This window comes from Diadema antillarum, unplaced genomic scaffold (genome assembly GCF_040938485.1).
Source record: "Diadema antillarum isolate AM-2024a unplaced genomic scaffold, OU_Dant_1.0 seq00000570_RagTag, whole genome shotgun sequence".
Lineage (NCBI taxonomy): Eukaryota > Metazoa > Echinodermata > Echinoidea > Diadematoida > Diadematidae > Diadema > Diadema antillarum.
The window spans coordinates 1,043,827-1,066,928 of record NW_027271508.1 but is presented as its reverse complement, the minus strand read 5'-3'; the positions used below and the strand labels follow the sequence as shown (position 1 = coordinate 1,066,928).

The window sequence follows — 23,102 nt, the reverse complement described above, 5'->3', positions numbered from 1 at the left end:
ATAAAATAAAAACCTCTGGAAATATGACATATACAGTATAAAACATCTCCATGTCATGGTATATGCTCCCAAGCAAGACAATACATGAAGCATGGCACCAGTCTATCAACACAAACACACACACACACACACACACACACACTGCTCTGACCACTTTGAATGACACCGTTATGGCAGACTTCAAATGTCTTTTTTGAACTCGAGACATTTTTATTCCTTTTTCCCACCACACAAAATGTACTTGACAATCATTTACCACAAAACAGTCTAATAAATGGATACAGTTGTGCACAAATGCCAAACAAATGTGTGATACTGGACAAACAACTGGCCAGATATCAGCAGTATCACTAGGGTATGATACTCAGTGCTTGTGACTCTAAAGGAGGCTGCTCTAGGACAAGGCAAAAAGAGGTTCACAAAGTACTTTCCCAATATGCCAGCAAGATTGCCCAGCAGGGAGATAAACATTCACACACTTCCAAAGCCGCCTTCCCAAAAAATCTACTTGGTCACTCAAGCTCCAGGGCAGTTAGCTCTTCAGAAGCTGGTACTGAGGTACCTGTGAAATTGTAACACTCACAATTTTTGGTGGTTGTTTATTTTTATTTTTACCAAAAGTTTGATTCAAGGTAAAACAGACAGTTGGAAACAAAGGGTACTGTATCTTCACCCCTCTTTTCTGAAGTGTGGTACCCAGCACACTGGCAGCTAGGTACACTTGCTCATGCCATATGGCCGTTGTCAGGTTCTGGTCAGTAATAAGTGTTGGAGGTTCAACCAGTAGAGCAAAGCACTGCAAGGTGAAAAATGGCCAAGTTGTGAGCATAACGCTCGTAATAACTGCATTGTTTACCAAATCTGCTATAACAAAGGCTAGGTTCACCTTATGGAATGGGAATTGTGACAAGGACTTTACAGCATGTTGCACACAGTATAAAAGGAGTAACTTTGTGAGGAATGAAAACATTACAATGTAAAATGTACAGAAGCGGTGTTGATAAAGAGAATTAAGATCACAAAAGCAAGATAAATTTTACATGTAAAACTTAATGTCATTGACTGTACACTCAACAATATTAACAACAAAAGAAAATAAAACCCACCAATTCTTGGGGGGAAAAATGTGGATACTGCTATAAATTCCATATATACACACAGTCCACAGCCATTTATGATTGTACAGTTTGGAGGAAAAATTACCTTTGATTTTAAATGAAGTAGTCTCATGAGATGTAACACTTTAAAACAACTATACATCCACCCTGTGAAACATAGTTGTACCTAGTTTGAAATTTGCAGTATACTGAACTTCAAGCCCATTACCTTGGATAGGAAGTATTCAGCATATCAACCAATAGCTGAGAGCATATTTTCTTTTGGAAAAATGTGCTCGTAGTTTCTGCATCAGTGGTTTAATTCAAATACCCCACTGTGACATTGGTCCCAGTACTTTTTTTCTTTTTTTTTACCATACTTTGACCAGAGTCTCAGCTGTACATTTTTCTCTTCACTACTTTACCCATGCTCTAATTTTAATATCACACTTCAATACAGATAAACCAACAAAGAAACTATGATACGCTTTTGAGCTGCAATATTGAAGAAGCCGTGACAATTTTTTTTTTCCGATTTGGACCTTTGACCTCTGACCTACGACAGATTTCTCACAAATCTCATCTAGACGAGGTCGTGTCCCACTATCACTGTAACCAGTTTGTCAAACTTGCATTGATACCCTGAGTGATAACAAAAATTTGAAAATATTTTTCCAAGGTATTTGATTTGAATTTTGCCTTCCTGTTTGATGAAGTTTGTAGAAAATCTGGTGAGTACAGTAAGGTTGACATGTTTGTTCAAAAAAGCTTGAAAAGGCAAACACAGAAAATGAGGTCACAGCAAGTTCATTCTTCTTTAGTGCAGGTTCATACAAACACCCTGCAACTACAATAAGATATAAAAATATCACCAAAGTGGAATGAAAATTGTCTAAGTTTTGGATATTCTAATCTTGAGGTCATTTAGCTCAATCATAAGGCCACCTCATAACCTTCTACCAGCGAAGTAAGATTTTGATATCCAATGACAAGGATAGAATTCAGTAACTGCCGGTCCATTCATATTCTTGTCACCCTACACATACTACCCAATTATAAACCTTACATCACACGTTGTGTGACAATACGGGCAGACATTTCACTTCCCTATCAAGTATGTGCAGTACAGATGCCTTTGATCACTAGAGAGTAAAAATAAAATTTTGCCACCACCTTTTGGATCATACCTGTGGTATCCAATACAATCTCTCTTACATGTGCACTCTTCAAAACTATGCAGAATTTGCATGGCAAGACCCAGTAGTGTACATACAAAACATTTTAACAATTGCTCTTTTCCTTTGGGCCTCTGAATTCACACTGCTTGGAAATAGGGATATTTCACACTGCAGTGATTACCATATCTCACAAAAAATCCTGTATCTCTCAGATATTAAGTGGAGGTTCAGTATAAATCTGCCTTACCAAAATACTGACATGATTAATTTCGTAGAAAAAGAAAATATCAGGACTCTTAAAATGTAAATGCAACAGTAAACATGACATCATCCCAACCCAACAATCACACAGAACTTATGAACACATTACTACTGCATGGTCAAGACAAAGCATGCAATGATTAATGGTAGCATGTATATGTAGTGTGCATGGCTACAAGGAACAGAAATCACAGCACCCAGTGACTTTCAACACCTGTGCATTTCCTCTCTTCACACAAATACATATATACATTAATTTATCTTTCACTATTGAGAATCTATGTTCCCTTTCTCATAATTTTTTTTTTTTCTGGTTGATGGGAGAGAGTGGAAACAAATTGCCACTCATTATCACTCCCCAATGACACTGTCATCAGCACAGATCTTAGTTTCTTGACATTGTAGCACAAATTATTAAGTTTTGCTCACCACATTTTATGTATTATGATCTAAAAGTTTGACATCTATGGACTATCAAAGGACAATTTCTGTAACACTTGACTCACTTGGGTATTGGAGAACATTGACAGTGTGAGGGTCTAGGATGGATCTTTTCTGATTGATGTCTATGTTGATAACAGGATATGTTTGGCAGCTTTCATTGCGTTTAACCTTGTTATGGTAATATTGATGTATAATTACATTGTGGCACAATAGCATGTTACCAAACAGAAAGCATCAAATCAAATTTTCTTAATTCTTCCATTTTGGGAGAACTGGTGGAGAGTATCAAAAAAAAACGTTTTCTTGCTTATACGTGTATACTGATGCCATGTATATAATCTAGTGACATTGGGAAATGGACAAGACTGTGTAACTCTTTCTATCTCAGCATATTTTGGGCACAGCAGCTCTCTTGTTTCTGTATCTACAGCATTCCAAAGCTATAAGCCAATAAGCTTTGGTCAAACACCTGTCTTCAGTATGGCACCACATATTATTTCATGGGTATTTGTGCAAAGCTGAAGTGAAATGTTTAATCTTCATAAGGCAATACATGATGTAGTCCTGAACACATCAACTTGAAGTGCTGAATAAGTTCCACACATCGGCATATCAAAATACTTAGTTCAGAGATTACTTGTTATTCACACAAAGAAAAACAAAAATATCTATATACCTTTGAAATAAGTGCTGTTCATCAGCATCGCTAAAAACTTTGTGATACACAAACAGCAAGGCCCAGCAGTAGAAGAGAATTTAAAATGACTCCCTACCAGTGCACAAATTCATTTTGGTGCCAAACTTAATGGGCTGTGATGAAAGCTGGTTTCCTCATTCTGCCTGTGGAATATCACAGCTATTCGTCAAATCATGACAGAAAATCTTTGAACCACGCGGACAGAATTGCTTCAGTTCATGACCTGGTTTACTTCAAGGCACTGGTTCAAAGTGCAGTTAATAACAGTCGCAACAAAAAAAAAATCATGAATGAGAATTTAATTCACAAATTTGTGCATTTTTTTGAGAGGTCAACATCTATGTACCATAATATCATACAAGATGTTGAGATAGCAACTCTTTCTATAATAGAAACTTCTGATGTAGCAGCAGCCAATCAGAAAGCAGGATTCTTGTCATTACCGTGACACTTGTAATGGCTGCAAAAGTTGTTATCACAGCAACTTTTAATGAAACAAGGCTCTGTTCCTCATTTGCAGAACATGTGTGTTCTGGACTAAAACCTGGTTTCTTGTACTTGAAATAAGGCATCATTTGGTGATTAAATCTGCAAATAGAAATGTGGCAATGTGACATTCATCCATGCTTGAGCACTCTGAAACCATTTACTAGTCCATGTGAGAACAAACTATGCCCTTAGCACAGAGTGATCAAGGTTTAATGAGGGTGTTGTGAAAGATCTTTGTAGATACCAGAACTGAAATTCATCCCCCACTTTTGTTTGAATGTTTGAACATCAAAATGAGCATTCAGTATTTGACATATTACATACACATGATACTTCATTTTTTCATGACATCACTTGACACTGAGTAAAGTTTCTATTTTGAATGCACAGAGAGTAGCAGTGAGGATAAGCTTCATATCACCATGAATTTAAAAAAAAAAATGTATGTGAGGGTGAGACTGACACAAAACAAATATCTGTCTTTACATTCTTTCACTCAGTGTTATTTGTATATACATAGATACAGGTATAGCGAATTGAAAATAGGGGCATAACAATCATTATTTCCCTTGCATTCAAATGACTATAAATTCAATGTACACATAAAATGTCTACCACAAGGAGGAGAAGGGGTAAAACCAACGAGTGCCTCACTGGTTGACATACTGCCTAGAGGTAAGATGGGGATTGCCATGACCCATGTCATGCACCATTGCTGAGGTGCCTGGTCTCATGTCCAGGGGGCTGGAGCTGGAGGGGCCGGCAATGTCTTGGGGCAACACCCCGAGCTGCTGTTGCTGCTGCTGCTGTTGCACAACCACAAGTCTGGGAACTGTCAACTGGGATTTGGAAGTTTGGTAGTCCACAGGGGCAGGTGGTGCAGGTGGGTAGTGGTGCCCCCTTCTAATGGCTACACCCATACTCCGCCCCATAAACTGCATCTTGTTGGGCATCGGCTGGTCAGGCTGATCTGGGTTGACGCCATGGCGATGCTGGGCTACCTCCTTCTGTCGCAGCAAGATGGAGTCCACACTCTTGGTGTTCTGCGGAGGTTCCGATGCTTCTTTGGAGCTTGGCACAGAGCCAAGGAGTCCTAGGTGGGGGGCAAGCAGTAAGAGAGTTTACCACCAAATTAGTGATTTGCTGCCAGCAGCATTCATGACATGATCATTCCTAGCAATTTTATCAACAGTTTATATTTTTGGTGCCACTTCTGGGTTTACTCAGCTGACAAGCTAAGGGCCTTCAGTGCAATTTTCTGGTGCCACTTCCCCGGGGTTTATTGGCTGACAAGCAAAAAACAACAACAACAACAAAACACAAGAGACCCGCGGGTCTAGCGCTCACCTGAGTATCGCAAGTTCACCTTTCACGCAGTCACTAATCTAAATTATTCACAGCTCTACCAAAATTTGACCAGGCATTCTCAAGTAGAAGATGAAACTGTACAATAAGGGCCCAAATTTTTTAAGACTCCTTAATTTGGGGGGGGGGGGGGGATTGGGGCCCCCTGGGGCCCTCTGGGTGGGGCATGGTACCCATTTTTATAAATTGAGATCCTGACCCCCTAGGGATGCTACCTGCCAATTTTGATGAAAATACATCATGAGGTTTTCAGGAAGAAGATGAAAATGTACAATTCAGGTCCCCATTTGGACCTTCCCAACCAACCCCCCCCCCCCCCCCTGCCCCCAAGAGGGGCACCCCTTGATCTCCTATGAACAAACTTGAAAATACAGTCATTAATGTACTCACTCATAGTATTATCTTACCTCTATAACTTCTGATTCTAGAGAAGATTTTTAAAGATTCCTTCATTTTGGGGGTTTGGGGCCCCCCTGGGGGCCCCCTGGGTGGGGAATGGTGCCCATTTTAAGAAATTGAAATCCTAACTCCCTAGGGATGCTACCTGCCAAGTTTGGTGAAAATGGGTCATGGGGTTCTCAAGAAGAAGATAAAAATGTACAATTTAGGCCCCATTAGGACCCCTCCTCACCCCCCTCCCCTGGGTCCCAAGGGGGGCACCCCTGATTCTGCCATGAACAAACTTGAAACTACAGTTATCAATGTACAAACTCATAGTATTAACTTAGCTCTATCACTTCTGGTTCTGGAGAAGAAGATTTTTACAGATTCCTTAAGTTTGGGGCGTTTGGGCCCCCTGGGGGCCCCCTGGGTGGGGCATGGTGCCCATTTTAACAAATTGAGTTCCTAACCCCCTAGGGATGCTACCTGCCAAGTTTGGTGAAAATGGGTAATGGGGTTCTCAAGAAGAAGATGAAAATGTACAATTTAGGCCCCATTAGAACCCCTCCCCACCCCCCTCCCCTGGGTCCCAAGGGGGGCACCCCTAATTTTGCCATGAACAAACTTGAAACTACAGTCATCAATGTACTAACTCATAGTATTAACTTAGCTCTATCACTTCTGGTTCTAGAGAAGAAGATTTTTACAGATTCCTTAATTTTGGGGGGTTTGGGCCCCCCTGGGGGCCCCCTGGGTGGGGCATGGTGCCCATTTTAACAAATTGAGTTCCTAACCCCCTAGGGATGCTACCTGCCAAGTTTGATGAAAATCGGTCTTGGGGTTTTCAAGAAGAAGATGAAAATGTAAAAAGTTTACGCACGACGCACGACGGACGACGGACGACGGACGACGCACGACGGACGACGCACGACGCACGACGGACGCCGGACGAAGGGCGATCGCAATAGCTCACTTGAGCCTTTGGCTCAGGTGAGCTAAAAACAGAAAAAACCTTAAGCCCCTGTTCCACTATGCCGTTCTCGCTACGATTTGACAATTTTCTCAGATCGGGAAGGATCGGGTAAAACCCGAGCCGATCTGGACACAGTACGATGTTAGAACGCTCTAAGAACGCTGCAGTTACGACTACCACGTGCTTGCTACGCTTATACTACGATGATCGGGAATGAGACATTGCAATCTCTGCCGCTGCAGTTACGCTTTAGTACGATGTAGCTACGCTGTCAGTGCGATGTTGCCGATGTTATCCCATCGATGCAAGCTGTATTTACTCTCTGAACGATGTACTGTACGAGCTGAAATTTTCGCATACAGATATTTTCACGAATTGCTACTTGGAGGACATTTTCGCGTGTTGTTAATTTCGCGGTTGCAAGGGTCTAACTGAACTTAGTTATTCGCACGTTGTTATTTTCGCGGTTAAACGGCGATTCGCGAAATTCGTGAAAATAAAACCACCGCGAAAATTTCAGCTCGTACAGTATACGATCTTATCACGCTGTTACCCCGTCCAGAGAGCTGAAAAGTGCCCGATGTACCCCGATTTGACCGTCGGTCCTCAGTCAGTCAACTTATTAGCATGCACAACCAAAGAAATAAACTGTGGAACCCGAAGAGGCTTCTCAACTCACGGTTCTTTTGCAGCAATTTCATATTCTTCAAAATTCTACTATGTCCTCTTCTTCCTCCACTTTTAGCATCATGTGCAGTCTCTCTTTCTTCGCCCTTTGTGTAGCTACTTTGCTGCTTTCTTCTCTTCTTTTTCTTCATCTCTTCTTCTTCTTCAAAAATTTGAGCCCCTTCTTCATATTCTGCCTCGACAGGTGCAGCGACATTGTCCTCCTCAACAGTCTTGTCTCTCGATCTTTGTGATCTTCTTCTGGCTGACATTTTGATTAAGATTTTTCCAGCGTATCGGCTGCGTCCCTTTTAGAGCGGTAGGAACAGTAGGCGTAGGAACAGTGTAGCTAAAGCGGAAACAGCATAACTAACTAAAGCGCGAATGACGTGTACTGAGATCGTTATAGGAACAGGCCTTGATTCTATACAAGAGTAGAGAAGGCAGTGAGAGCGACGTTGAAGCGGGAAGATCATGCTTTGATCAGGGAAGAGCGGCTCAGCAGCGGGACCATGTCGGTGTCTAAGTTTACTTCCCTTCTTGTGCCAATGTCACTACGCTCAGAAAGACCTCGTTACGCTCATCCCGCGGTGTTCACACTGTCACTACGCTCTCCCCGCTTGCCGGACGATTCAAAATAGGTCAATTTTGATCGGGAAGATCCGCGAAGAAATTTTTAACATGTTCAAAATTTCTTCCCGATCTGAAAAAATGCCCGCTCCAACCCCGACCTCCAAACGCTGCTACTACGATGCTTCCGATCCCCGTACGCTTTTGCCGCTCTCTCCCGATCTGCTAGATCGGGACAGATCGGGGTCCAGATCATGATAGTGGAATGGGGGCCTTAACTACATTTTTCTGGTGCTTCTTAGCCTTGTACCAATGTGTTCTCCACATGCTGTATGATTAAAACATTTCTCATAATTTTGTGGCCCTGCATACAGTATATGTACAGACAACATTGAGTACTTCCCACGTGCTAGAAAACTGTATCAGTGGCGTACTGAGAAAAATAATGCTGAAGTTTTGGCCATATAAAAGAAGTGGATGAGGGAAAGTCACTACAGCATATGGTATGAGCAAACTTTACCACACAATTTTGGGCAACTGTCATTGTGTTAATAATCTAAAGCCTTTGTCAGGACTTTGGTGCCTGATTTATAGTCAGTACGCCCTTTGACAACCTGGCTGAAACCAGCACATTTTCTCAGGCAGGGTAGGAGTCTACAGTGCTTCGACTGGGAAGCTGGATCTATCCCTTGAACATACCTGGTCCTCCGTGCCGCGAGAGGTTGTTGTAGACTTTCCGCATCCTCTCGATGTTTCTGTGGCTGGCTTCAGCATGGTCCACAATGGGGAAGTTATAATCCTTGCCTGTTGGGTCATGAAAGGGTCAAGTGCAGAGGTTGTGTTAGCAAGGTTCTCCTTCGCCTCATTCTAAATTTCTCTTATCTCTCATCTCTGCACAACACAGCCATCTCCTTTCAATAATGTCTGGTCTATGATAGGGGAAAAATGAACCCTACAGACTGAACACATAAACATACTTAGAATCTCTCCAGACAATCTCATCTTCTACATGCTATCCAAAGCACCTCTTACAGAGAATTTAAACACTCAACCACATCAAATCTACTGGGCCTAGAACACAAAATTTATAACTACTAATCCTTACAAGACTGGAATACAATTGACCATAGTAGTGTTGGGGAAAAAAATTGCAAAGGGAAGCTATAGTAAAGTAAAAAAAATTGTGACACAGAGAGGGGGAGAGAGAGAGGACAGATAGACAGATATACATACAGACATGGGAGACTTAGTGAGGAGAAAGTTTTCTCTGGTGAAGACCATTTCCCGCCTACCTTTTGATGATTTCAACCATACCTCATTTCCATAATGGAATGGGCCAGAATTTACAGTCATCAAGAACCAACCATCAATGGTCAGGGCAAGGCAGGCAACACTGAACGAAATTCTTTTATACATTTTTTTTTCTTCAACTTATAAAAGAGTGGCAACCCAACTGAGGTCCAGGATTGTATTTTGTACCAGATGCCTTGCCAGGATCAATACGGGGCAGGACTCAATGAATTCATTGTAGCTTTTGCCTTGATGTGCAGCGATGGTATGTTCTGAATGACTGCGATCGAGTCCCCCCATTGTGGGGAATGAGGGATGGTGAATCATTTGGCAGGGAAATCTCCCCACCAGAGTCTGACCCCAACAGAGTGATGATGTCTGCAGCTTTGCTGAAGCCGTCAAAGAGACCAGGCATTGCTTACAGTCAAACACTCACCATTGCACTACACAAGGGTGTTCAAACTCATCACAACACACACCCTACGCGCACACACACAGTGCTCTCTATCATCTCACCCACTGACAGTCCACATGTACAGACACGTATGAATGTAAACAGCAAGCAATGCATGAATGAACTAATACTGTACACATTCCTCACTGTTAATTGCTACTTAAAAGAAAATAAATTTCACCAGGAATCTGTGTCACAAAGACAATCTCAATTTGTTTTGTTTGGACGCACTGACAATCCCTACCCTGGAGAAACCTTATACAGTTTTGACTACAAGTATAACACTGGCATCAGTGCAGGCTATGCAGCCCCCATCTCTGTCAAACATGAATATGTTTATGATGGAAGTTTCTTCTCATCGAAGCCAGGAATCTGTATTTTCTGAAGTAACTACGTGACATCAAAATTGGTTCAGATAGAGACTGAAAATTTACTTCATTACAGAAATCTTGCCTTGCTTCACTTTCACTTTACTTTACCAAACACTGGAGAAATTATATTAAATTGAAATTATACTTGACATCTGAACATTCTCAGCTGTAATCTCATGTCACCAATGTGTGACATTGTACAAGTGTATGATGTTGATCAGAGCCGCACTACACTCAGTACATGGCTGTTAGCAGAGCATTATGTCAGCTAATTACAGACATCATCACAAGGGGGGGTTAGATCATTGCGAGTATCAGCACATCACAGATTCTACCCTCATTTCAGCGGCTGGCACCGGGCAGGGGACCATACCACGGGTAAAATATGCATGCGCTGATCATTGAACAATGACGTGAAATTAATCAGACAAGATTAAGCTCTCTAGATGCTTACAGTAACAAACAGACGAACGTAAAGGAAACGATAACAGAGCCTAAGTTAGGAACCCAATAATATTACTTGAAAGAAGCTTTGTAATGGCCACTCACTTCCAATGGGATAAAACAAGAATTTGATTACAACTAAGTTTGGGGCAATTTTATCTTCTTCTTTTTTTCCTCTCACAACTGTTTCATTTTTCATGGCTGGTCAGCCTGAAACACATCTTTCTTAACATTGCATCTATATTTCTGCAAGATTTTAGATGCAATACAGAAATTCTACAGAAATTCTTCTCGACAAATCACTGAGGAAAATATTCATGAGGAAATGAAAACAAACTGAAGATAAATGTGATGCATGTGCTTCAGAATGTTTTGACTGGTTGGATGAATGAGTAGGCCAAAGCAAATCTTCCCACTTCATAAACATTGGATATTTTAAAGAGAAAATAAAAGAATGATTCTCAATGTGAGTGAACATAGCTTAAACTACAAGAGAAAACTTAAAAAGCTACCTTTAAAAGACCTTGTACATTGACTGTAAAATTTATGTACATTACCTGTAAACATACGTGCAGGGCAATGCCAAATTTCTACTACTGATTAGAATGTGAAATGAATTGCCACATAAATTTAGATAAATTTAGCAGAATATCGTTCTTGACACGATATTGTATAAATGTTTTAATCAAGATGAATGAATGAAGGTAACTATTCATCGATATTATTGAAGATGTTCCTTTAAATCGTGCATGAGGAAACAACTTACAGGGCCACATTGCTATGTGGAGAGTATTTCTCTGAAACAATTTAGAGATCATGGACGTGATAAGAAAAAGGTAATATTTTTCATCAAACAGAATTTCTGCTGGAGGATAAGATTATGGATATAACATATCTCTCCAAATATTAAACGCAATTTTTGGCACTGTGCTTTTTGTTTTCTCCATATTCTATTAGGATCTTAGAATTTAAGATATGGGTTACCTACAATACCCATATGTCTGGAGACATGTTTATACTAAAAAGGGTAAAAAGAGCTTATCGCAAAACAGTGAGGGCATTGGCTGAGATGGCTGAAAGTGATCTGTCCCCCGCGTGGTGATGGCGCTGCACATTTACAGAACTTGGCATTTCATGCGAGGGCTGGAGGACTACGTTTACATATTCCTGCAGAGAGATGTCTTAAATCACGTACATTTAACAAGTGAAAGTCAGCAATTCATTCAACTTACATCTACAATACAGAACAGAAAAAAAAAAACCCAGAGGTCATAATATCTCAGTGGTTGCAAATTATGAAACAAATGTGGCATGTTTACATTAATATCCCATTAGTCTTGAGCTCAAAGTGAAGTTTTTAACATAATATCATTGGTGTCAGAAGTTATAATAATGCTGTTAGCTTTATTTTACTGTAGTACAGCTGAGTACTTTACAATGTGTTGTTTCAATCAAATAATTCTTACATATTTAACCCCCTTCCCAAGTGCTATGTCTATAATGTTTTACAAACTTTACAATATTCACATTGCTCAATCAAAGCTTGTCCATACTGTAAAAATTCCAGTGAGAAGGGCTTTAAACTGAGATAAACATCTTATCTTTTGATGATCATATGTGGAAAAATGTCAATGGATTAAGGAGAAATGAGTAAACCTCCTTAAAATCTACGATAAAGTCAGTGTCGTTTACATGCATCATCACTAGTGAACTGCCTAAAAAAATGATGAAGAATGAATGATTTTCGTAAATGCATCAATCATCAGAGGTAGGAAGTGTTTCACGATCAATGAACACCAAAAAGCAGGAGCCTTTTAGTGCTCTTCTGGCATAAAGACATGCATGTATATCATGTAACAGCAAAAAGACTGAGAAAAGAGCATAAGGACATAAAAGAAAAACACTTTCCAAACATGCTTCCTAAATCATGGAGCACAACATCTTGTTTTGCAAAGAAAACATGGACTTCTCATTAATTTTGAGCTACTATAGCCCTTGCAGTAACTTTTAAAACAACAAAATGCACAAGATATGGATACAATACTTCCAAAGAGTCTGAAGCAAGTGAATGACAGTTATCGTACTGTGTTCTCCTTTTCATCATTCTTCAGAGTTATGCTCCGCAATTCTTAATTTAAAAGCTATTACTCTGACTTTCAGATAGTAAACATAAGAGAAAATTACGCAGTGTTTACAGTTGCATTTGCTAATTGTCTTTGAGATGTGCATGAAAGTGCACAATTTGACTTTCTTGAAGCTTTTGTCTCTTTGATACTGCATGTGACTTGTGAACAAAAAGTGGAAAAATGATAAGATGTGATAAGAGGAAAAGCAACCCACCAATGATGCACTTTGCTTTCTCTTGTACTTCCAGGGGAGCTGTCCATGGCTCGAAGATGTACTTGGAGGGGAAGTTCTTAAGAACAGGAAGGTATTTCCTGTAATAAGGACAAAGGATGTGTTTTGATAAAATGGGGCCATAATGTGCTGTTACCATGGTAACATACTCTGTGCTACTCTTGAAAAACATGTCTTGCACAACTTTATACCACGATCACCACATGCGCCAAATTTCTTCTGAATCGCTTACAAACTGGAGAATAATCTAAACCTTCAAGGCTTTTTTTCTGATTAGGGCACTAGATGCACTGTTTCCATGGCAACATACTTTCTGCTACTCTTACAAATTTGTCCTGTCCAACTTTGTATCAAGTTAATTCAGTAAGTGTACCACACTTGATTTGAATGGCTTAGAAACTGGAGAAAAAGTTTCACTTGCAAGGCTTTTTCTGAATTGGGTGCCATAACTTTGGCATACCACAATCAAAGAAGTTTACCTCCACCTTTAACTAATGTTTTTCAAAACCCTGAACATGACAACCCGTATTTAGACTGTCATGTGGTGCTACTACATGCACTTGTGCAAAGTGTACTAATGGTCTGTCAACAAATAAAATGTAATGCAGATAAAATCAAAGAATTTGAATACCCTACAGATTAAACCCTTTGAGCATTTCAACATGCTTTTCCAATGTCAGGCTCAAAGGGCACCCCCTAAAAAAGACGAAGAAGACGAAAAAAGAGAGAATCTTTTCCAATACAGCAAAGCCAAGGCATAACAAAAAGAATGCTTTCTGTGAGCACTGAAACTATAGCTTACCTGACGTAGTCCCCGTTGGGGTCTGTGCGTCTCCCAAACTTGACGGGGCAGTAGCAGTGGAAAAACTGTTGGTAGAAAGAGCTGCATGAGAGCCAGATCCAGTTGCCAGCATTGACGCTCCAGTCTGCATCCAGGAGGTACTCGTCAAACACCTGATATCAGAGGTCACAGAGTTGAGGATGTTGGTACAGCATGGTATCATGGTGATGAATGGCATGATGCTATCATACTGTAAAAGTGGAAATTTTGGCGGTGTTGAAATTTTCGCACATTTTGCGCAACCAGAAACTAGCGCGAAAATAAAAACACGTGAATATTTTTGCTTGCAATATGTTCTCGTACTTACTGCCCTGCCTTGATTCCGCAGAATCAAAAGCACGCCAAACTCTTCTTTCTGGGCCGAGCTCGAAAAATTAGTCGCGCGAAAATATCCACTTTTACAGTAGTGACGATATGGTATGACGGTAACATAGTGATGATATTAAGATGTCATTGTAATTACCTCCGCCAATGGAGGAGGTTATGTTTTCATTACTGTTTGCTTGCTTGTCCTTGTGCAAAATAACTCAAAAAGTTGTGAGTGGATTTGGATGAAACTTGCAGGAAAGGTTGAGAATGACACAAGGAACAGATGATTAAATTTTGGAATTAATCTGGAAATTTTTATGGGTATTATGAAGAATTTTCAATATTTTATCAGGTCGGGTCAATGAACTTGGCAGTTCAAGCTGCACATATTTTAGGTTTTCATACACGCACAAAAGTGTGTGCACTAGGTGTACTAGTTTTAGCTAGGGTGAGGCGCGCTGCGCAGCTGAAAGTTGCTGATGTTACAAAAAGCTTCTACATTGAGAAATCGGGTGATATTCAGCATGCATATGGGCAGAAATCACTATCTCTGTGCAAGAACAAGATCATTGGTGGAAATTAGCTGCTTGGCCGAGATCTGCACTCTCAGAGTGCTTCTCTAGTTATATGGTATGATGGCATCATAGTGATGATAGAGAGTGATGGTGTCATATTGATAACATGGTATGGTGGTATCATGATGCTGGTATTGTATTATGGATTCATAGTGCACACGTCTACCTGATGCTTACCTAATGTCTATATTTTCATGTGCATGAATGATAATCACATCAGAATCAAACGTTGAAACTAGAAAAGCACTCTGAGAGCGCAGACTTCCGCCAAGCAGGTTTTTCCCCCACTGATCTTGTTCTTCTATAGAGATCAGTGATTTCCACTCATTATGCATGCTGAAAGTAGCTGATGTAGGTTGACTACCCAAGGCAGAGAGAGATATGGGACCAGCTTGAGGCTGGTACTCTCCCTGGGAGTTCATTTTTCTGTTTTGGTCAAGTACTACCACTTTTTTTTTTCCTTCCTGAAACTAGGGACAAATGAATAGTCTCAAACTCTTGGGCAGTTTACTGACCTTCATGCCTTCTTCCCAGCTCATCCAGAGGTCGCCGCGGGTCAAGAAGCAAGCCACTGCATGTCTGGCCAGTGGATGTATCCAGCCCTCCAGTCGCAACTGAGTCATGATGGCATCTATCCATGGAAACCCTGTTTCTCCCTGCATTTCAAAGAATGGAGGAACACATACACAGGTTTTGAAAATAGATTTGACAGCAGATTTGCATGACTGTTCTTCCTTTGCAAAAGCAATTATTACAAACATCCATTAACATTTCAAACTATTATTCATTACACTTATATCAGTACATTTGCTGTCAGACACTCTTTGGTAGGATAAACAAAGTAAAAACATTAGATATTGAAAATAATTAAATACACTAGAAAAGAAATACCTTGAGGCTAGGTGAAAACAGTGCATTAATCATTAATCCACACAAGTGCCAATTTTCATGCTCACAGAGCCAACTGTATGGGGTGGCCTCCTGAGAATAGCTCAGTGTACTCCAAATGTGTGTGGTGAGGAAGAGAAGGAAAAGGAGAGACAGAGAGTGAAAGAGACTCTAGCTTACATTGGCCCACTTATTCAGCATCTCAGGATTCTTGTCCCATGGGATCTGAATGCAGATTGGGTTGTCCACCATGCGGTCAAACATGCGATTGTTGCACGCCACAGTGAAGAAGAACTCCCGCCACAAGAGCTGGCCATGCAGTGACAATGGGGTATGGGTGGTCTTTCGAACCTGTGGACGCAACAGCATAAAAAAAGTTTCAAAATGTAAAATGTCATGGCTGGAATGCAGTAAATCTTGATGTTGATTTCTTTTATCTAATTTCATGAACACAGCATGGGCTAAACACAACCCATATATATCATGGTCATTTGGAATAGGTTACATAAAAAGAAACCTAAAGGAGATGAATGTTTGTGCCATCATGATAACAAAGGTATGACACTTAGCCATCTAATATTTGGAGTGAAGTTACACACATATATTTCAGTCAAACTTAAACACACACACACATACACACAAAATACACCAGAACATCACTTAACGTATCATTTCCTTCCCCTGTTTTTATTTAGGGATTGGTACATGTAACATTTGGAGCAAAATCACAGCTGCCTACAAAAGCGAAGACTTGCCTCTGTGTACATACAAACAGAAAAAAAGAAGATGATCTCTTGATCACCAATTAAAAAACTAGAAATGTCGTTGCGGCGACTGGTATGCCTCCGCCATAATGCATGGTTCTCCTAATAGGTCTATAGTACAATGTCTTGACAATGTGTGATGACAGTTTCACACAACTGGCAAAATATTAAAATGACAGGTTTGACACAAATATGCTGAATGTTCACTTTCCTAGAACTAGGTTCAATTGGATGAATGATTAAAACGTCAGATTGCAGGTATTTGGGGAACTGATGATTTTTACTTGACTTTTTGACCCTTTTATAAGTTTATGCATTGAGTAATTTTCAAGGTATTGAGAAAACGTATAATTTCAGTATCAAATGGTAAAATAGTATTATCTAAACCTGGCCTTTGACCTTTGACCTCACAGTTCCAAAGAGAATCACTGTTAGGTAGAACATGCATAAATATGTAAGTTTCATGATGATACCTTGAGTTACTTTCGAGATATGGAGGAAAAAGTGCAATTTAGCACTTTCACTTGACCTTTGACCTTTTGAACTTTGACCTTTTGGCAAGAAACTTCCCATAGAATATACATTGGGTAATACATGCATACATCAAGTTTTTTAAAAAATCCTTCAGGCATTGCATTTATAAATATAAGGAAAGTAGTGATATTTTGAGGTGTTGACCTTGACCTTTGACCCCTGACCTTTGACCCATGACCCATAACTTCCCTAGATAATCACTGCCCATCGATACATGCATATATACTAAGTTCCATGAAGATACTTTGAACCATTTGCGAGATATGGAGAAAAACATGAAATTTCAACCTTTTTTTTCACAGAATAACCTGTGACCTTTGACCCCGTGACCCTAAAATCCAAACAAAGTATCATCCCCCCAAGATATACCCTCATAGTCATACCAAGTTTGATGTAAAACCACCACACGGTTCTTGAGATATCGACAAAAACAAAACGGGACGGACGGACGGACGACCAGAAAACATTGTGCCTCCGCCCACTTCGTTTGCAGAGGCATAAATACTTCAAACAATTCTGTGATGAGAGAAACAATGAACCAAATTTCCCACTTTTAGAAGTGTTCAAAAGAAGAAAAAAAAACTCAAATAGCTTCCTGACAGGCAACAGAGCAATGATGGAGACCAAATTTACTTAGTATAATGCACAAATGTTGGCCAATTGTCCCATACTTCCGGGATCTGAGTGCATGGAGTAAGGCAAATTGTTAAAATGCTTTCTCTTGTGAACTATGTAAATCTGCCAATTTATGCAAATCAAAACTATGGGAACAATGCATATTTAGAAATATGGCAACAGGTGGATTCGTGTATGGCACTCCCAAAGTAAGGGAAAGAGCACAAAAAATCTAACTACAGAAATGTATTATCTACCGATTTATTTCATTCCTACTTTCCTTTTAATTGAAATACCTATTTTTTCTTTAAAAGGCAGATTTTGTCATGTTGTTGCTATAGCAATGAAAAAGAAGTGAAATGAACACAGTGGGAAAAAAAGCTGATAATCATGATAGTAGTTAGTAATCAATATTTCACTCGATTTTGTCATATTTTCTTGCTTTTTCATGAAAATATTCATTTTCTTTAGGAATAGTTATTACATTGGCAACCATCGTTGCCATGAGGTAACCATGGCATTATACGAATTGTGATTTTTAATTTGATCAAAGAGATGTCTATATTGACTTATTTTGTGCGTACAGCATGTTTTTATGATGTTTAATGAAGAATACATGTTCTTTTGTGCTTACAGCATGTTTTTATGATGTTTAATGAAGAATACATGTTCTTTTAAAGAAAATAATTTGTTGCCATAGCAACGGCTGAAGACGTCAGTTAGAAAAATGGCAACAGGTGGATTCGTGTTCGGCACCCCCAAAATAGGGGAAATAGCACAAAAAAAATCAAAATCTACAGAAAATTTTAAGAACACCCCAATATTGTAACAACTCGCCGTCTACTACAAAACTGGCTTGCCTCTAAACAGGGGGTTAGACTGCCATAGTAATGCAAGCCACAGAATTTGTCTGTGGTTAGTGACCACACATGCCAGATTAGCGTTATACTATTAAACATACTGAGGCTACTGTCTTCCTGTCAGTGCAGCTGGCAGAAAGACAATTACCCACTAGCAAACAATGATTACCTATGAAATATATGTGTAAGTCCACCTGTTTCATTCCCTTAACCCATTGAGGATGGACTGACTGATTTTGCTACAACACGCATTTCCCATAGACACTTGCCCGCTGCTTGCCCAAGTATACTTGGGACTCATCCTCAGAGGGGTTAAATAGCCTCTCCAAGCAGGGTAATGTATTGCTCAAAATTACATTTGCACATCTAAGATTTACAGTGTATTGGTCACATGTGCCAAATCTCAAGTCAAAAGGTCAGAAAAGGGAGCAAGCCTTTTGATTTAAATCAACAATATTTTTGCATGATTTTTGTTTTTTAATAAAGAAAATGCTCTTACCCTGGCAACACAATGTTCACCATTGAAAAAAGATGTGATTTGCATTTTATAAATTCTATCAGTCTCATGTGCCAAATTTGAAGTGAAATGCTATAGAACTGAGGGACTTAGCTCAATCCAAAATTGCAGGATTTTTATTTAAGACATGCTGTTCCCATGGCAATGCATTGCCGGACATTAAAAGAAAAATATGTCTTGCACATCTATACATCCCTGAAAACTAAGAGTATAGTTTGATTTACAACATTTTTTTTTTTTGCAGCAGACAGACTGCCTGTTCACCTGACCAATCACACAAATCTAGCTGGCTGTGCTCAAGCCAAGACTGGCAAGTTGTCACATGTTAGAACTAGAAGAAGAGAAGGGCAATGTGTGTGTGTGTGTGTGACTGGACGACTCATGTGTCCCAGGGCATACTATCCCCAGGCTTACTGAGAGGACCTATGACTTATGAGCTGGCTGGACCTGCTCCGCAATCTGTCAAAGAACAGCTCAGGAAGTCCTGGTTGTGTCATTCCCTGATAGGGTTAGGTTTTCCTCTCAACTTTTTCTCTTCCTTTCCATTTTATCTTAACTTCTGATCACATGGTCTTGCAGCAGAGCATACAGCTTCCTCCCATATATACTTTTCTGCTTTCTCATCAATAGTAGAGATGAAACCTCAATGCCGCATTTTGCCTACACTCATCTTACGGCAGACTATTCAGTATTTTAGTAATTGTTTTAGTCTCTATAGTCATTCATCTGCAGATGTAGTTCTAAGCAGCAGTGAAAAACTTGATTGGCCTACTCTCGAAGTTTCCTCTAAGGATATCTAGTCTTGCTAATATTCACAATTGCACACTATAGCCTGGGACCTGTAGAATCATGACAGCAATACACAGAAAATGTGAGACATCATTTCTGCAATACAAGCCTAAAATATGGGGATGGTGCAAACGCATGATACAAGAATCACATAGATCTGTAAGTCTGGATTGACTTGGCAGACCGAGTCAGTCCAGAGCAACTCCTGCAATTCAGAAAATTACAGTCCAAATAAAACCAAGCGGTTATAAAATGACTGACTGTAAATAAAGATACACATTACACATGAACAGCACTCTAATGATACACCCACTCTACATCCAACAAAGGGCAAAGAATGTTACAGTGTGTAAAACTACATGAAACTTAGGAAATGTATTGTAATGTGATTATGATACTTTACACCTAACAAATGCCAGAACCTATCTTTAAAAAAACCCCAATGTTATCTCAACAAAAAACACTCACCAATTGTTGATCTCTGATGCATTTGATTCTAATCTTAAAACAACAACAATGTCATCCACCCCCTATTTTGCCAAAAAGGACAGACAACAGAGAACAATTGTATCGCCGTCAAAAGGTCAAAGTGTGGAATAATGCACAACTGACCCTTTCTGCCTCTCTACCTACCCCACCAACTCTAACCTTTACAAATTTCTTCGTCATAAACAAGACAATAACCCAACAACCTGAGTGTATCAGCTAGCATCTATATTCATGACACTGGTATACCGTAAACAACACACGTCCTGTCTAACCCACAGGGAAATGCATGCTATTTATATCACAGCATCAGAACTGATCTGTCTAGTGAGCGGGGAAATTCACTCTTTCTGTGTCCACGTCATGCAAATATCTGCTCTATTTCAGGAGCTCATATGAGAGGAATTTTTTATCTTGGTTTGGGCGTAATTCATAGATGCAGATGAGACAGATCTAATCTCCCAAATACTCTGTGCACTAAGAATTTCTGGATTATAATGCACGAAATGATTTCCGATGGTACTTTCATACATCACAGTATTTCACATTCTTCTTTCTTCTTTATACTGGTAATGAACAAGAACAACAACAATAAAAACAGAATTACCCCAGTAAAACAAAAGAATTGAATACTATGGAAATACTTTAACACCATGTTAACAGATATATTTATCTGTATTTCTGTCTACCTTCTACGGTATGCTCAGATATGATAAGTATGTCCTTTGATATCATGATACCATATTCAAACTAGGGGTAATCTTTACAGCAGCATTCACTGGTGAGAGAATGCAGGGACCGGCAGGGGTAAAGTCTAACAATTGACATACTGTTTTCAATTCACACAGAAAAGGCTGATGCTTCTGAGATTTGACTTGGTAAGAGAGCACTTATATTTCCTTGGACTGCCAAGAATGACAGATGTGCAGCCCTCCAAAAGAAAGGACAAAAAATTTGATAAAAATATACATTGCTGGGGCTATGCCACTGCCATGGTACTATTGCCTCCGCCATGGGAGGAGGTTATGTTTTCATTACCGTTGGTCTGTTTGTTTGCTCGTTAGTTAGTTAGTTAGTTTGTTTGTCCATGTGCAAAATAACTCAAAAAGTAGTTAATGGAATGGGATTGAGAATGACACAAGTAACAAACGATTAACTTTTGGTAGTGATCCAAGAATTTTGGGGGAATTTATGAAGGATTTTTGATATTTTGGTAGGTAGGGTCATTGAACTTGGGAGTTCAGGCTACGCGTATTTGAGGTTTGCATGCGCGCACTAAAGTGCGGGCTCTAGTTTATGCTAGGGCGAGGCGCGCCGTGCAGCTGAGGGTTTATGACATAACAAAGGTTTCTATATTGGGAAATCGGGCAACTTTCAGCACACAATGCTTTAAGTACGTATGGGTGGAAATCACTGATATCTCATATTTGAGGTTTGCATGCACGCACCAAAGTGCATGCTCTAGTTTCTGCTAGGGCGAGGCACGCCGTGCAGCTGACGGTCTATGACGTAACAAAGGCTTCGATATTGGGAAATCGGCGACTTTCAGCACACAATGCTTTAAGTACATATGGGTGGAAATCACTGATATCTCTATGGAAGAACAAGATCAGTGGTGAAAATGAGCTGCACGCTTGGCGGAGGTCTGCGCTCTCAGAGTGCTTTTCTACACTGTAGTTCTGTATGTGAAAGTTAATGTTACTATAGTTTTGCATCCATAACTACCTGTATCACACTGCCTCCAGGTTTTCCCAAGGCTAAGGAATTCCATGGATTTTGTCTTTTCTCTCTCCTTTGAATGTTCATGATGATTATTACTTGCACTGAATCTGAAGTAGCACTTTGATACGGCAGCTATGCATCAACTTTGAGCATGAATGGAATGTTGTTCAATGGCAAAATGTTTTACCCAATAGTTTTAAGTTTTTATCTTTACTGACCCTAATTACATGATTTCCATAAATGGAACAAGCAGCCCATAAAAAGTCAGAGTTACTGAAGAAGAAATACTTGAGCAATAGGCCCTAAGACTTCAGTACACCCACCTTCTGGTAAAGCTCTGTGAGTTTCCAGTAGAAGGTGCGGGGTGAGAGGCATCCAAAGCGGAGGTAGGGACTGAGTCCAGCAGGACTGGCCATCAGCGATGCTGGTGACATTCGAGGGCGCTCAAAGTTTGCCACCCAGGCCTGCAGGGATGAAACAAGGGAAAGCAGCCACAGCATGTTATGATGTTGTCTAGGTGGTTATTAGAATAGATATCATGTATTCATGCACTTGCTACCAGGGAGGTGATTTCTTCCACCCCTTGTTGTTATCAACACATTTCTTATCTAAAGTATCCCTGCTATACCTGCTTAAATTGATTAATTGCAATCTCAGTCAAATTGATTAATTGCAATCACAATCAATCACAAATTGACATGGGAGAAATGTCTTTAATTCAAATAATAATTTGACGGTCAAAACTGTAATAATACTCTTTTTGTTTATATGATTGACTTAATATACCGGGGGGGGGGGGGGGGGGGGGGGGGATGGATGGAAATACATGTATTGTTTATTGCAATGCATAACTGATGATGTTGGGACTCAAGCTTTTATGAACAATCTGTGGTTTAAATATTTACTCAGCTGTCTGGTGGGTGCACCACACAAACATGCTGTGGTCCAAAATACAAGCACACATGTTATCAGACCATCCAAGCCTCAACATCCTTCCCTGGACTCAGTGTGAGAATTACAAACTGCTCATGTTTGTGAAAAATTATCCTAAATGCCTGAGGAGTTACACTGCATGTGTACATCAACTTTGAAAATCAATTACTTGCAAACCATATTGAGGGGGTGGGGTGGGGGTGGGGGGAAGGAGGGCAAACAAGGAAACTG

At 40.0% G+C, this 23,102-nt stretch overlaps 1 protein-coding gene across 1 annotated transcript in view; it reads right to left on the bottom strand.

The window, feature by feature from the left end:
* Nucleotides 1-204: 204 nt before the first annotated feature.
* The window catches only part of LOC139735363 (cryptochrome-1-like), a 41,851-nt gene continuing 18,953 nt past the window's right edge, over nucleotides 205-23,102 (bottom strand). The window contains exons 6-12 of the mRNA XM_071646115.1: nucleotides 22,262-22,402; nucleotides 15,832-16,002; nucleotides 15,279-15,419; nucleotides 13,841-13,992; nucleotides 13,021-13,118; nucleotides 8,821-8,925; nucleotides 205-5,259 (exon numbers count right to left, since the gene is read on the bottom strand). Coding sequence (XP_071502216.1) covers nucleotides 4,817-5,259; nucleotides 8,821-8,925; nucleotides 13,021-13,118; nucleotides 13,841-13,992; nucleotides 15,279-15,419; nucleotides 15,832-16,002; nucleotides 22,262-22,402 — 1,251 coding nt within the window. The 3' untranslated portion in view covers nucleotides 205-4,816. The remainder of the gene's footprint in view (nucleotides 5,260-8,820; nucleotides 8,926-13,020; nucleotides 13,119-13,840; nucleotides 13,993-15,278; nucleotides 15,420-15,831; nucleotides 16,003-22,261; nucleotides 22,403-23,102) is intronic.